Source organism: Lampetra fluviatilis, chromosome 36 (assembly GCF_964198595.1).
Source record: "Lampetra fluviatilis chromosome 36, kcLamFluv1.1, whole genome shotgun sequence".
NCBI classification, from domain to species: domain Eukaryota; kingdom Metazoa; phylum Chordata; class Hyperoartia; order Petromyzontiformes; family Petromyzontidae; genus Lampetra; species Lampetra fluviatilis.
In genome coordinates this window covers 11236069-11252948 of record NC_136310.1, presented here as the reverse complement: position 1 = coordinate 11252948, position 16880 = coordinate 11236069, and the positions used below count along the sequence as shown (strand labels likewise).

The 16880-nt window shown below is 52.6% G+C and overlaps 1 protein-coding gene across 2 annotated transcripts in view; it reads left to right on the top strand.

The window, feature by feature from the left end:
- The window catches only part of IGSF21 (immunoglobin superfamily member 21), a 112525-nt gene that overhangs the window by 34998 nt on the left and 60647 nt on the right, over window positions 1-16880 (top strand). For both annotated transcript variants that reach the window (XM_078873383.1, XM_078873384.1), the window contains exon 3: window positions 378-490. In XM_078873383.1, coding sequence (XP_078729509.1) covers window positions 378-490 — 113 coding nt within the window. The remainder of the gene's footprint in view (window positions 1-377; window positions 491-16880) is intronic.

The window sequence follows — 16880 nt, the reverse complement described above, 5'->3', positions numbered from 1 at the left end:
CCCTAACCCCAGATGAGATGTTAACCACCTCGTCTGGTGTACAGGAGGTCGTGGGTTCGACCCCTACCCTGACGCCTGCTGTATAATTGGAGTCTGCGTGTCTCTCTCTCTTCCCCCCCGTGGTTGCGTGAATTTTTATCCGGGTCCTCCGGTTTTCCCATCCACATTTTAAAACATGCGTTAAGAGTGCTTGACAGCTGTAAATGTCCACGTGATGAGCACACGTCGTTGAACTTTTAATTTGTGGTAGCCAGGTCGCTTCTGGAAAAGAGCTGTATAGCTCAGTGGGCCTTACCTGGTAAAATATAAATAGTATAGCTTATAGTTTAAACCCTCTCCATATCCCTAATCCCCCCTGCCCTCTCACCACGGCACAGGTGCTGGATGCTGGTGCGACGCGAGAGAAGATCTTCTCGTACGAGACGTTTTGGCCTCTCAACGACACGAAGTCTACTCCCAGGCAGATTCTCAGCCACCAGGCCACTGTGCGGTGAGTCGAACCAAACCAACCCTCCATCGTGACGCACAGGCGGCACACACGGGACAGACGGCTGCCATGGGGACGTGGTGGCCGTGCTGGCCAATGGAGCGTTACCCTATGAATAACCCAACTGGTACTGCGCAACCATTTTAGTTTTTCTGCATATATTAACCCCCCCTACTCCTGCTATGGCCTTGGCACCTGATTGGCTCACAAGTGACAACATCAGTTCTATCCCTCTATTTGGTTGTTGTTTTAATTACCGTCACGACACTCCAATTGTAAATGTTGTAGTGGGTTTACTCTCCAACACAACTGGTGTTGCCGTACTAGTGTAGTGACTGACTTGGAGACGCAAGTTCTTGGAGACAGTTATTTCATTAAATCGAGCACACTTTGCACAATATACATGCTACGCTGGTACACACTCTTCTCCCTCTCATTTATACACAACTCTACATAAGTTGCTAGCCTATTTACAATGCTAGCTGTCTGACACTGACAGCACTGAACTGAGACAGCCAACTACCGTCTAGCAGCGCAATATCAGGTGAAGACGACAGTGACGAAGGCGACGAGACGACAGCGACGATGGCGACGATCTTCAACAGCAACGACGGGATCCCACTCCAAACGACAGCCCCGAGGTCCCCTCCCGGCGCCCCTCTTATACTGTCAGCATGGCCTGGCTCCGCCCCCAAGGCCACACCCCCCTTCTGAAACCTACTCGCGGGTTCTCGACTTGTCCCTTCTCTAACCTTTCCCCTACACCCCTCTCTGGTCTATCACGTGCCCTGCTGTCAGTCAGGGCTCTGCAAGCTGTAGATCCCCGTCCCTGCCAGCAGCCAGCACAATGCTGCTTTGTGACGGATTCTATGTCACTACACTAGTGTAGGGGTGTTAGAGAGAGAGCCGTTATGCATGGCAGCTTATGGGAAACAAACACAGTGGGCGGGGCTACGTGAGTGCACGGGGGGGGTGCTCTCAACGACGTCCGCACCAGGCAGCCCGGGGCCCCACCCCTCAGCGGGGGTGGAGTATAAAGGGGGATGTGTCAGAGGGCTCGGGGCAGAATGTAAAAGCTAAACCAGTGAAGACCGAAGATCGTCTAGCTAGAGCCCTGGACTCCCCTGGGACGCCGCCCTTGTCAGGGCCGCGCAGGACCGAGCCAGCGGCGTGGTCCCGAGAACCAGAGCTAGTGCTCTGGGACTCCGGGTACCGTAGCCCGACTTACCAGTGTCGGGCCAGACAGCCTCCCCTAGCCCATTAGTGGAGGACTAGGAGGTAGGTCAGAGATAGCTAGCAGTGTATTCCCAGCTAGCCGGGTGAGGGGGCCGATACCCCCTCTAGTATTGTATGTCCACAGTTGTGACTACTTGTACGGAATAAATATGTGTGCCTCACCAACGGTGTCCAAGAGTCATCAACGGTACTTCATCTGGTGTCAGAACAACTACGAACATGGACACGCGCCGGACAGCTCGAGCCGGAGTACCGCAGGTGGAGGACACCGCTGAAATTGTCGAGCCCGAGATGGCTCAACAAGACATCGTGCAGCCGGGGCCGGACGCATTCTTACCAGGGCATCAGGATGAAGAGGAGCCGCCATCAGAAGGGCTGAGGCTGGCTCACGCGAGGCTGGCGGAGCTGCTTTACGCCGCTGCTGCCACACTCGAACACATCACGCAGCTGGGGGCTGGTGGACCACCACGGGGCGAGGAGAACCGACGTCCGATGCGCCTTCCCGCCATCTCAACGGATTCAAACTTTGAATCTCCCGCCATCGCCGCAGCAGCTGCTGAGGGCGTGGCCGGCCTGAACCTCGGGTCCAACATCGCTCTCGCTGGGGCTGCCGTGTCACCGCCAGCGGAGGGAGCGTCATCACGGCTGCGACAGGCGATACCATCTGCCGTTCGCGCCGAAGCGCAGCCGAGTTACGGGGACAGCAGCCTGCGAGCTTCCATGGCGACCGCTGCGCTGCACCAACGGCTGCCTCCGCTCAAAGAGTTTGTTGGCACGGAGGGCGACTGGGGCGGCTTCCAGCGATGCTTCCTCGCCCACCAAGAAATGGCACGGTGGTCGGATGCTGAGGCTCTCTGCGCGCTGCCGGCGCTCCTCGACAGCGACGCACTCGCTGCCCTTACATCGGCGCCGAGGGAGAAGCGCTCCACGCTACAGATGGCGCTGCAGTTGCTGGCCGGGGTCTACGGACCTTCAGCGGAATGCAGGCAGCAGTTTTACGATCGCCAGCGGGGTGCAAAGGAGTCGCCCCTGGCGTACAGGACGAGTCTCCTGGCACTGGCGAAGATGGCCTTCCCTCGAATGGACGACGATGGCGTGGACGCCATGGTCACAGAAAAAATCCTCCTGCTGGCAGACGACCTGGACATCGCCGTCGTTGCACAGGAGGACACGGAGATGAGTTCCCTCCAGGCTGCGCGGCTCCTCCATGCCAACCTGCTGTCACAGCGTCGGAAAGCCAGCAGGGCAGCGGCCGGGCATGCGGTGGCTGCAGCCACCCTCCCGGCGGAGGAGGTTTACACCGTCGACCGTCGACGGCAGCAGGGGACGGGAGCACGGTCGGGCCGGGATGGGTCGAGCCGCTTCGACCGTCCGTCATCACCGCCGGCGCTCCCGCGTTGCTTCAACTGCGGCGTCCGGGGCCATGTCGCCTCGGGGTGCCGCTCTCCTCGGCAGCGCGGGACGACGCCTCGACAGGACGCCGGCCCTCCTCCTCCCAAGCTCCATCAACATAATCCGGCGAGTCGCGGCACCCCTCATGTTTGGCCCAAGCACACACTCGTCACACACTCGCACACCGCAACGAACGGGGGGCCGACATTGCGCTGCGACGGGCCAACACGCACCACTATGGGGACTCAAATCGAACCCAGGCAGTGGTCCATGTTGGCCCATCGCGTTGTGGCCGCGTCGTCGGGGTCGTCGGCCGTGGTGGGACACATTGACGGGGTGGAGGTACGCATCCTGGTCGATACGGGGGCATCGGCAACCATCATTTCCGAACTCATTTACAATATCATACTTGTCCAGAGCCGTCCTTTACTGATCGGTTAACGTCCCATTCTATGCTGCTAACGGGGGCTCACTTGGCATCATTGGACAAATTCGAGCGCAAATTTGTATCGGGGATATCAAATTGTCGGGCCCGATTTTTGTTTCCTCCTCGCTGGCGGTTCCGTGCCTGCTGGGGACGGACTTCTTGGGCAAAATGCCGATTCGTATTTTAATAGACCAGGGATGCATTGAGCTCCCGTCGGGACGACGCATGGCGTTCCTGCCTTCCCCTACTGCGGCTCGGACGGCGTTCGTAACAGTACCAGCGTTCGTCGTTAAAACAGTTCGTGTGCCGCCGGGAGCTCAAATGTTGGTGCCTCTAAAACTTCGTCGGCCCTTCGCTGAGGGCATTGGGGACCAGGGAATTCTGCTGGGACCATCTAGGGCCGGGGTTAGTGGACCTCATTTGATCCGGCCCAGACCGTTGTAAGAGGGGACGGGGACCCTTTCATCGCGGTCCTCAATGTGGGGTCGCAGTCAGTGGTAGTTTCTCAAGGGACGGTGCTTGCTCACGCGACACCGGTGCCCTGCGAGGAACCTGCTGCGAATCACGTCGGCACTGCTCCCCGGCCGCACCCACATTCGGACAGCGATGGAGGGTGGCTCGATGCGCTTTGTGCGGGATCGACGGACCTGTCAAATTCAGAGCGCCAACAGCTTAGAACGCTACTGCGGGAATTTTCCGACGTTTTCAGTCGGGACAAATACGATTTGGGTTGCACTCATCTGCTGCGTCACCATATTGACACGGGTGACAGCGCGCCAATATGCCAGAATCCGTTTCGGTTAAGTCCCGCTGAAAAGGACCATGTCAAATCGGCTATTAATGACATGTTAGCCGCCGACATCATTTCTCCTTCCACCAGCCCTTGGGGAGCGCCGATCGTCCTGGTTAAAAGCAGGACGGCTCGTTGCGGTTTTGCGTTGATTTTCGGCGCCTTAACAAAATTTCGGTTGCCGACGCATACCCGCTCCCACGGATGGATGAATCGCTGAACGCCTTGACGGGAGCGCGATTCTTCTCCACACTGGATTTACTTTCGGGATTCTGGCAGCTTCCTCTGGACGATGATTCAAAGCCTAAAACTGCTTTCCGTACACCGCACGGCCTGTTCCAATTCAACCGGTTGCCGATGGGCTTACACTCAGCGCCGGCAACTTTCCAGCGTTTGATGGAATTGGTTTTGGCTGGATTGCAATGGGAGTCGTGCCTGATTTATTTGGATGACGTTATCGTCTTTAGTAAAACTTTTGACGAACATCTCCAGAGGTTGCGAGCGGTTTTCCTAAAGATGCGGGCTGCTAATTTGAAATTCAAACCCCAAAAATGTCATTTGTTACGCGATTCGGTGCGTTATTTGGGGCACATCGTGGGGCGCTCAGGTATTGCTACCGATCCCGCCAAAACGCAGTGTGTCAGCTCCTGGCCGACTCCCACCTCGGTGGGAGAGGTCAGGAGTTTAATTGGCTTCGCGTCGTATTACCGACGGTTCGTCGCTGATTTTGCGACGATTGCCAAACCCCTACACGCTTTAACATCAAAAGGGGTTCGGTTCCACTGGGGTCAGGAGGAGGAGGCTGCTTTCTGCTCCCTTCGGGACGCCCTGGTAAAAGCTCCTCCCTTGATTTACCCCGATTTTTCGGAACCATTTTTGCTCGACACCGATGCGAGCAACACGGGTATTGGGGGCATGCTTTCCCAGGTGGTTGACGGCGTGGAACGGGTGGTTGCGTACGGCAGTCGGGTGTTGTCTCCAGCGGAGCAAAGATATTGTGTCACCCGTAGGGAACTGTTGGCAATTGTCTATTTCATCCAACAGTATCGCCCATATCTGTACGGTCGGCATTTCACCGTCCGCACAGATCATGCGGCACTGCAGTACGCCCTGCGAGTTCAACAGCCATCGGGACAATTGTCCCGATGGTTGGAGATCCTCCAGGATTTTGATTTCGAAACCACCTACCGTAAGGGCGTTCGCCACACCAACGCGGACGCTCTGTCGCGCATGCCAACCACCTCCGAATGTGCATGCCTCCTGGGGTCGGGACGTTGCAAGTCAGCAGGGGACATGCCGGTTCCGGTACTGGCGGCCGCCGCCGACGACGAAACATTGCTTCCAAATTCTATCGCACAACAGGGAAAAGATTCCCTGCTGGGTTTGCCTGTTAATGAATGGGGGCGCCTCCAGATGGAGGATACCTCCCTCCTCGCGTCACGTCGTCGCGCCGGGGAGGCGGGGCGGGGGACGGGTGATGCCGACGCATGGGAAATGCACGCGGGGTTGCTGATGCATTGGGACGGGAAATCCCATCGACACCGGCTGGTGGTCCCTTCTGGGTTACGGGGTAGGGTGGTGTGGGCTGCTCATGAGCGCCTCCTCCACTTGGGTACCCAAAAGACCCTCGCCTTGCTCCAGCTTGATTTTTTTTGGCCAGGCATGACGAGGGATGTCGCAGATCTGTTGGCATCATGCCCTCGGTGTGCGCAGCGAAAACCACCAGCACGGGAGTCAAACCCGCCTTTGCAGTTTATCAGAGTCTCCAGAGTGAACGAACTTGTCGCGCTGGATATTCTGGGGCCATTTCCCGCCACCCCTAGGGGCAATAGATATTTGTTGACCGGGGTAGAATACTTTACGCGCTGGCCTATGGCCTGGCCCCTGGCCAACCAGTCGGCAGCAGCCATCGTGGAGGCCTTTGTCCAAGGTTACGTCATGGACAAAGGTGCTCCGGAGCGGCTGCTGACCGACCAGGGAAAAAATTTTTCCGGCAAACTCCTCCAACAGGTCTGTGAGATCCTGGGAACGAAAAAAATTCGTACCTCTCTCTATCACCCGCAAACTGACGGGATGGTCGAACGTCTGCATCGAACCATCACGTCTATGTTGTCGCAGCAGGTTTCGGACTCACAGACCGATTGGGACTTGCAAATTCAAGGGGTCCTGGCAGCATACAGATTTGCCCCCCATGCTGCGACGGGATTTTCACCCTTCTTCCTCATGTATGGCCGCGAACCTGACCCACCTGTTCGGGCACAGCTGCAGATCCCCGCGCTGCTGGGAAAAACTAAATTGGCCGACCATGTTAAATTTAACCTTGCGAAATTGACTGAGGCACGGGATGCTGCCATGCTAAATTCCGACAGGCGTCAGAAAGCGAATGAGCGCCTCAGACAGGGTCGCGCGCACATGCTACAGTGGAAGCCGGGGGACAGGGCATGGCTGCACTGTCCCCCAGGTACCACTCGCGACCTCCTCAAAACTGGTGCAGCCGTGGTGGGACCCCGTCGAGGTGGTCGAGGTTTTGCGGCCTCAGTGCGTTTGCATCAAATGGGGGAAGCGCCGGTGGTTTGTGCACCCCTCTAGGCTGAAACCCTTCGTTGCGGTGCGAGGCCCCACTCCACACACGCGTGGCCAAACATGTGGGGGGTCGGCCGACTCAAAGGGTCCGTCTCTGCTGCTCTCGCCTGACGTGTTGCCGGCTGTCCCGCCCCCAGGTGCACCAGGAATGACGGGCTCCCGCCCAACAACCCCTACGGGGGATGCCGAGGGTCTCGCGACATCAAGCGCAGACTTCCTTCGAAATGGACAGCTGCCACCGGATGGTCCGCCATCCGGGGTTGCCCCGTGTGACGGGCCTGCTTGAAGGACGCGCGCAAGAATGCGCAGACTCTTGTGATGCACAAAAAGAAGAAATTTATTTTTATTTTTTATTTTCACGTGTATGGTTACTGTGCGCTGCGTCGGTGGTGTGCTCCTGGCACATTGTGTTGTGTTGTGTGTGTGTTGGGGGTTCCTTGCGATTTGTATATACGTTGCTTTTACGGAATTCGTATTTATTCGGGGGGGGTGCGTCGGGTTGTTTTCCCTTCGGGGTTTTCTGGTTCTTGTTGTTGTTCTCTTCGCGTTATGTTGAAAAATAGTGAGGCACACGCGCGGTCAGGGGGTAAATGCGCTTTTATTGTCGTTTTTTTTGTATGTTGGCAGCCGGGACGGCTGCAAGCTATGCGGGGGGAGGGGGGGGGTGATGTAGGGGTGTTAGAGAGAGAGCCGTTATGCATGGCAGCTTATGGGAAACAAACACAGTGGGCGGGGCTACGTGAGTGCCCGGGGGGGGGGTGCTCTCAACGACGTCCGCACCAGGCAGCCCGGGGCCCCACCCCTCAGCGGGGGTGGAGTATAAAGGGCAGAGGTGGGACAAAGTCATTGTTATGCAAGTCCAAGTCGAGTCGCAAGTCATCAAATTCATGACTCGAGTCTGACTCGAGTCCAAGTCACATGACTCGAGTCCACATCTCATAGGTGGGACAAAGTCATTGTTATGCAAGTCCAAGTCGAGTCGCAAGTCATCAAATTCATGACTCGAGTCTGACTCGAGTCCAAGTCACATGACTCGAGTCCACACCTCTGATAAAGGGGGATGTGTCAGAGGGCTCGGGGCAGAATGTTAAAGCTAAACCAGTGAAGACCGAAGATCGTCTAGCTAGAGCCCTGGACTCCCCTGGGACGCCGCCCTTGTCAGGGCCGCGCAGGACCGAGCCAGCGGCGTGGTCCCGAGAACCAGAGCTAGTGCTCTGGGACTCCGGGTACCGTAGCCCGACTTACCAGTGTCGGGCCAGACAGCCTCCCCTAGCCCATTAGTGGAGGACTAGGAGGTAGGTCAGAGATAGCTAGCAGTGTATTCCCAGCTAGCCGGGTGAGGGGGCCGATACCCCCTCTAGTATTGTATGTCCACAGTTGTGACTACTTGTACGGAATAAATACGTGTGCCTCACCAACGGTGTCCAAGAGTCATCAACGGTACTTCACTAGTAACGAATTTGCACGTTTTGTTTACGTGACAAACCTTACTGATTGGCTGTGTCGGGTGGTCGCGTGTTTAATGACACATTTATATTTACACGATCTAACCCCCCAAAAAACCCTTCTATTATGGCTAATGGAGCCTCTTCGTTCTGTGGGCCCATGTTCAGATCCGGTAGCTTGGTGAGACTACTTTATCGGCGACGGGAAGAAAAAAAAACATCATCATCATCGCGGGCCGGGCCACGCAGAATCTCTCCACCACTCAACTGGCACGCCGCTGTGCAGACCCAAAGGCTCTGCGAGGTGGTGGTGCAACCTCCGGCATTGTGCCAACTCTGACTGTAACAAAGACAAACATCCCCCCCCCCCTTATAGCCCTAACAGACTGTTGGGGGGCAAGTGCAGTGAGTGAGTAGCACCTATGAGGGTCGGCACTGTGGCACACGAGGAGAGGTTGTGCATGTGGCCAGCCACCACGCTTTATGGCCAGCTTTGTTTGGCCAAAGTGCCGATGTTTATGCACCGCGATGGGTACTCGTTTATTTAAGGCCGAGTCGACCTAGGGGAGGCCCAGGACCAGTTGATATATTTGCCACTGTTGTTGGTCATGAGCGATCATCGACATCGGAGTCGTCGGGTTTGTAGGGCAGTGCGCTAGTCACTACACTACTCATCATCATCACAATCCATGGGTAGAGGTGTCCACTGCACATTTCGTCATTTGTTTCCACTTTTCTCTTCGTCTTGTGCCAATATCCTCAAGCAGTTCCGCGTCTTTCTGGCGCCAATCTCTTTACGTCGTCACCAAGCCATTCCCTGAGAAGTCTTCCTCTCTTTCCGGTTCCTTCCATTTTTCCGAACAGCACCACTGTTAATGTTCCTGTTGTTGTCCACCCTACTACGTGTGTCCCAACAGTGCCCAGTTTCCTTCTCATCACTGCCTGCATCATCACCAGGTTGCCTTCCTCTATGGTGTAGCCCTTTTCTCACTTCTACGTTAGTCACTCTTTGGGTCCAGCTTAGATGCAGCAGCAGTATAATTCTGTCGAAATACATTTCCAGTGCCAATATCTTATCTCTGTCAGTCTTTTATAATGTCCAAATCTCGCAGGCATTCAAATCTGTACTGAACACGCATGTTTATTAAGATGATCTGTTTGGTCATGTAGCTGACTTGCTTGCTTCTCCAGATGTTATTAAATCCTGTCACTACTCCTTTTGCTTTTGGGATTCTCGCTTTCATTTATTTTGTGCAGACGTTGTGTCATGTTAGTAGACTTTCCAAGTTTACAAATTCCTTTACATTCACACTTTTTTTCTGCTTTCTAGTCTTACTTCTTTCTTAATGGCCTCCCTTCCGAAGACCACCGTCTTTGTCTTTTCCACATTAATCCTCAGCCCTGCATCCTTTTCTGACTTATTCAGCAGTACAACACTTTCCTGCAGTACCACACAGTGTTTTTTCTTCAGATCTACATCGTCCGCGAATCTCAGGGTATTTCTTATTTCTTCTTGCACATATATTCCTGTGCCATTGTCCTGAATGGCATTCATCACTCTCGCCAACTATGGGACGATGTTGTTTGGTGATAGTGGATCCCCCAGTCCTAGACCTATTGTTTTTGGGAACCATTCTCTTATTTTCTGTCCCAACTTTTACTGCTGACTTTGACCTTTTACCTCTATCCTGCAGAATCTGTGTTAGTCTTTTCCCTACTCCATACGATCATCATGTTGCACATGTTATAGCTTTCTCAGTCGAATCGAATGCTTTCTGGAAATCTACGAAGCAGTTGTAAAGCACTATATCCTTTCTCTTTACTTTCTCTGCTATAAGTCTTCACATCAAGATTTGCTGCACCGTGTTCCTATTTTTCCTAAAACCGCCTGTTCGTCTGACAAATAATCCTCAGTCTGTGCTTTTAATCGACTTATAAGTATTATCATAAGTAAGTAATACTCGTATATATGACACCATTCACACAAGACCTCACAGCACTTTACAACACAATGCCAGTAAAAACCCTGAGCATTAGAACTAAGAGGAAAAAACCCTCTACACAGATGGGGATACGCAAGAGAAAATAAACGTGTTTTCAGACGAGCCCTTAAAACCTCGACTGAGCGTCCCTAACGGACTGGGGCAAGACAATTCCACAAACGAGGCGGCTGGTTACTGGACACCCTATCATCACCCATCGAATGCGGATTTGTCCTCAGTACCACTCGGGGTGCCCGGAGTTGGTGGAGCGAATTTTCCAGACAGGGGCAGCGTACGGTTTCAGCAGATCACTGATAAATAACGGAGCTAATGACCCCTCTCAGGGCCTTGGAGGCCAATACAAGAACTTAAAATTCGATATTCTATTTAGCTGGAAGCCAATGCAGGTGTAGCTACATCGCCGGATGTTGCTGTGTATGTGGCCTGCCTGGCAAAGGCACGCCATACCATGTACTGTCATCACGAACGCCACCGAGGGCGGATGCACTACCGGCCCCAGCGGAGCTCGAGGAACACGGACCGACAGCGACCAGTAGCCCCCCCTGTGCTGGGTGCAATGGCAGTCCTAGAGGATAGGGTGCAGGGGGGGTGCCGGCTTCGGGAACGGGGTTCCAAGGGGCCATGGGACTCTGGTTGACCCCGGAGGACACGTGACCGGGGGCGTCTACCCGAGGACCCCCAAAAGGGGGGCTGGGGGGACCACTTGTCCAGCAGAGATCCTTCTCGATGGTTTGAGGAGGTCGTGGCTAGGGGCGGAGTGAGCCCTGCTACGGGGGATAAAAGCGAGGCTCTCAGTGGGACCGGCTGCTGTTGTGATCCTGAAGAATCAAGGTGCAACTCCTCCGCTTGAAGACAAGACCGACACGGACTTTGACCCAAGCTTGGGTCCAGTCCATCGTAGCTACTCCCAGTATAGTTAGTGTAGTTAGCTTGGTGGACCACCACCATAGGTTAATATCTGGTGAAGGGGCAGTTACCCCTTTGTGTATAGTGTTGGTGTTAATAAATGTGTTGCCTCCAATGTTAAGCCTGAGTCTCCGTTTGAGCCCACTACACAGGGAACGAAGAAGAAGTGTGACTTGCTCATGTTTCCTCAGTCCACACAAAACCCCGGGGCAGCAGAGTTTTTGGACAAGCTGCAACCTCATTTAAAACATTCCGTGTCGCACCAACTGAACAGGGCGTTTTGATGAAATGAGAAGCATTGTGCCACCAACATCCAGCGTTTGGTGATAAATTATCTAATGCGTGAAATATTTCACAGGCGAAAGAAGGGGAAGACCTTCAGTCAGATTCCTTGCGTGATGCTCAACAAATATCTCTCAGGTGAAAGGAGGAGACCTTCGGTCAGATTCCTTGCATGACACTCAAACAAGTCAAGGCGGCATAGAAAAATTACCTCGGGGTTCTCGATACCTTTGATGATGATGATGTGATGTCAAGATCATCAATCATCATACTGAACCCATTTACTCGATTAAGCAGGTTGAGGGGAACCCGGCAACATGACCTCAGTTTTGTCACGGTTAAGTGTCAGGAAATTTGTATTCATCCACACCCTGACCCTGGAGAGACACTGAGACAGGACTGAAACAGTGGAATCAGTACCGGCTTAGTATGCAGATGTGTCGTCGGCATAAACATGATCATTCAGACCATGGTGACTGAAAATGCTCCCAAGAGGCAACATAGAGATGGAAAATAACAAAGAGCCCTAAAATCGACCTCTGGAGGATACCAGTGACGACTGGGCAAGTTTCAGATGTGTGGCCCCCTAACGTGTCAAACTGTTTCCGATCGGCCAGTGAGGCGATAGGCCAGGAAAGAGCTGCACCACTGATGCCAATCGGAGTCTCGAGGCTCTTGAGCAGACGGTATTTGAACACCACACTAAGATCCAACAACACCAGGCTCAAAAGTAAGCCCGAATCAGAGGTCATGAAAATATCATTGACCACCTTAACAAGCACTGTCTCAGTACTGTGCAGTGGCCTAAACGCAGACCGGAATGGCCCAAAGAAGTTGTGGTTTGTAAGATGTTCCTGCAACTGCTGAGCTACCACATGGTTCCAAGATTTTTGACAGAAACGGAAGATGTGAAATCGGCCTACAGTCTGACACAACATTGGAGTCGAGACCTGGCTGCTTTTAATTATGGTGAAATGGAAGCCAGTTTAAACGACACTGGCATGACTTCTGGGCCTGCCTGAGCTGACTTTCTTGGGTATCGTCACAAGTATGGATTTTGTCCACTCCTCTGGTATTTCATCTTCTCTCGATACTTGCTTGCTCGACAGACCTGTTCTTCACCTGAGGACGGCTGCTTGCGTTGTGGCCGAAACGTCGTGAGAATTATTTTATTATGTTTTGTTTTTATTATTTTATTATTTCCATTCTACGTGACTTTGCCGAAAGAACCAAGAAGATGAATCCCTGCAGTCACGAAAGCTTTAAATCGAAACTTGCTTGCATAGTTTGTGGATTGATATGATAAGTTCCTTCACTCCGGCTTTCATACTTTTTCCGCTTATGCCGCCCGCTCCTTTCTCCGCTTATGCCGCCCGCTCCTGGACTTTTTCTTCACATGTCTTATTGACTTTTCCACTTCTTCGTACAAGACGCTATCATTTTCATTATCCCTCGGTGGTGGGGACATCTTTTCCAGTTCATCCAGCAGCTTTGTTCTCTTGACCCGTATCCTGATACAAATCACTGCAATACTCAGTCCACCTCTTTGTTGTCTCTTCTTTGTCCACCAAGATCTTGCCGTCCTTGCCTTTTATCACCGTTTTCCTCGGCTGCCACTTCCTCTTTGTGCTCTTGACTCGTTTGTGCACCTCTCTTGGTCTTGTATTCTCCAGCGCAATATTCAATGTCACTACGTTGCCTTTCCAGTCACCCCTGCTCATCATTTCTTGCCGATGTCCTAACCTCATTGCATAGCTACTTGTACTTATTGCCATCTTATACGATTGCTTTATCTTTCATCTTATTTTTCATCTTTTCCTCTCTTTTAGTTCCAAGGTTTTTTCAGTTATCCATTTTCTTCTGGGTTTTACAACTAATGGTGGTGCTGCTAGGGGCGGCCCGAGACGGGCTGCCAGCAACTGGTGCCCCCCTAAGGTGATGCATGCAATCGGCACCCGACCCCAAAATCCCAAGGGCAGATCTAGGCTGAGGTTTTTTGGTAAACTGGGAAACTTGTTGCCCCTATGTTCCGTTTAATGTATTTGTAAGAGAATTGTTTTTAAATAGAGACATAATTATTTGGTTTGTCTGTCCATTTACCTATCTAACTGATATTTTTGAGATCAGATTAAATAGAGACACACGACATTTTCAGAAAAGATTTGTACACGACAGCTAGACGATATTTAAGTCCGATTTACGCTATTTATTTTTGCCTTAAATAAAATACTTTAAGTGAAGAAATTCTAAGAAACGTTGAGAAATTAATTATAATTCATATTCCCTCGAATTTGGCGCCCCACTTAACTTGGCACCCGAGGTGACCGCCCCAGTTTGCCTATAGGGATGGGTGGCCACCCCTGCGTGTTGCTACTACTGCTTGCTCCACGATCTCCTTCAGTGTTAGAGCCTTGCTGTCGACGCTAAGGTGTTGTATTCCCCCCCGCCCCCTGATTCCACTCGACATTTCCTAATTCGTATTTCCACACCTCTCTCTTGGCCTCCTAGTTATCTGTGTTCCTCTTCTTCTCATATTGCGTTCTGGGTATATACGTTTTAGTTTGAGCCGTAAGTTGTGCAGTACCAAGCAAGCCGTGGTCTGACACATCGGTTCCAAGGGATGTTCTGCATAGTCGAACCGATGTCTTCCAGCCTCTGTCGATCATTACCAGAGCTATCATATTCCTTTTGTTTCAACTTAGTATTACATCCTAGCATGTCATGTCTCGAAGCAAATTCTTGCACAGTTTCCCACTTCTTTCATTCTCTCTCCATATCCGTTCCTTGTGCACGATGCATTCCCATCCAGTGTTATCCTTCCCAATATTGGCATTCCAATCTCCCAGAATTGTCCTAATATCTTTGTGAGGCAGTTCCTTTCAAGTGCTTTTCCAGCGTTACGTAGATTTCTTCAGTGTCATCATCTGTGCCGACTGATGCTGTTGCATACATTTGGACGATGGAGATATTTAGGTGTTGCCCATTAAATCTCGCTACAATTACCGTCGGACTAACCGGTCTGTCTCCACATAATGATGCTTTGGCTTTCACGCTCAACAAGAGCCCCAACTCCTTTGGTGTGCACTTTATCATCCCATGACCAGATGACTTCACCCCCCATTTATCTCCCTCATTCCTGTCCATCGCATTTCTGCAAGTCCTAGTACGTCGTGCTTGGTATATTTCCATTTCCTTTCTTCGCGGCTCTTAACTGCCCCATTGCCCACAGCGTTCTCACACTCCACGCCCCTGACTGTGGTGTCCTCATTCGCCATTCTCAGCCTCTTCGTTCTTTTGGGAAGTTGGCCGCTTTCTTTCCTAACGGCTGTCATAGCTGCTGCTGCTACTGCTGCTGCGTTGCCAGTAGCAAGTTTTTCAACCCAATCCTGCAGGGCTGCTCGTCTGGGAGACGCGGACCTTGTTGATCCAAGCCGATGTCCTAGCCGGTATTCTTCTTCTTCCTCTTCCGCTTCCTCTTCTTTTTCTTCTGTGGGAGTCACGTGGCATTGTATTTACTCTCCGTTTTTTTATTTTTCTTCACAGCCGAAGTATCGGTACCACGCTTTTCAGCCCCCAACCCCTCCCTCCTTTTTTATCCAGGCTTGGGACTAGCTCCAGATATCCACTGCATTGTGGACAGTCACCCCCGAGGCACAGTTACTACTCAAAGACAAAGAACCCCCAAACTCTACCGAGCAGCATAGTCTGTCACAGACCGTTGGGGCAAGTGCTGTTAGCAAGTGCCTATGAAGGCACGCAGGAGGGTTGTGGGTGGCCAGCACCAACGCCCCCACCTGCCTTTTCGTCTGCCCAGTGCTAATGTTTGTGTAGTGACTGTACCTGTCACTGTGTGGTGCCGGAACTTGCGAAGTCACGGCCGGTAATGTTGTCATTGCGGGCAGCCCGGGTTGCGGGCTGCAGTTCCAACACTAGCGGTGGTTGGGTGAGCGCGGATTAACGCGGAGGTACCGCAAACAGAGTGCGGTGCCGGCTCCCAGTGAGGGAGAGAGAGGCAGTGTCAGCCAGCCAGGGTGACTCTGGGGCATGACTCTCTGGCTGACCTGTGGACGGGGGCCGAGGGGCGGTTACGTGGTCCCGGAGAGCTCTCGGGAACATTCGAGAAGGAGCTCGAGAAGCCTGGAATGTGGGTGGGGCTGAGGGCGGAGCCAGCCCCAGCCCGTGAGCATAAAAAGATAACTCTGTGAGGAGCTCGGGGTTCTTCAAGTGTCGGTGTTCGAAGATCCACGTCGGGGAGAAGAAGTCTCTCGCCACGCGGTCCGGGACCCAGCTTGTGGTCCGGACCGGGATAGCGAACCGTGTCTAGTTCTGCCGTAGCGTGGTTAGATGGGCATTCGAGACCCGAGCGTAGGTTGTGTTATGTTCGTGTTGTTGTGTGAATAAATAGTGTTGCTACCAAGTTATCGTCTGCGACTCAGTTGGACTCAATACAAACAACACTGCAGGCGGGTACTAATTTTTGTTGTTTGTTTAAGGCTGAGTCGACCTCGAGAAAAAGGTCCAGGATAGGTTCAAATATAATATGGCCGACGTTTCGGGGGTGCCGACTGGGCCTTTCTTGAAAGCACGTAACGCGTGAAAATGTATCGCATATTATACATTCCCCTTGAAGGCTACGGCGTTATATTACTGACAGGCGTTCGTGTAGTTGAGTATTTGCTCATGCACGACTCCTGACGCAGCAGCACCACCACCAAATAATTGGATGAATATATCACGGTCGTGATATAATAAGTCACAGAGCCTTGGCATTAGTAATAAAACAACGTTTGTTGTGTCCATGAGCCTTTGGCCACCAAAGAATGGTTTTATCACTCTACTAGAGAGGGTGGCAAATGCTAACAAAGATATATATTTAAATCGCGTTTTATCTCTCCGAATCACAGATGTCTCGGATAGCAAGGGTCAGCATGGGCGCAGCTGCTTTGAGTAGATTTTTCATTAGAAGGCTGCCCGAGCTATTGTGTAGAATAGACTGCTTGTGATAGGGAACATCCACGGGATATAGACAGTGAATAGGAGCCGTGTCTTTAGACGGTGAATAGGGGCCGCATCGCACGGCGTTGTGCCATGAGATTCCTGCTCATAGTGGACAAGGCTCATGGTGGACACCGCCCATGGTGGACACCGCCCATGGTGGACAGTTTATGGTTGAAAACTCGGGCAGTCTCCACTGCTCGTGGTGGACACTGCCCATGGTGGACACTGCTCGTGGTGGACATTGCTCATGGTGGACACTGCCCATGGCGGACAATTTATGGTTGAAAACTCGGGCAGTCTCCACCGCTCATGGTGGACACTGCCCATGGTG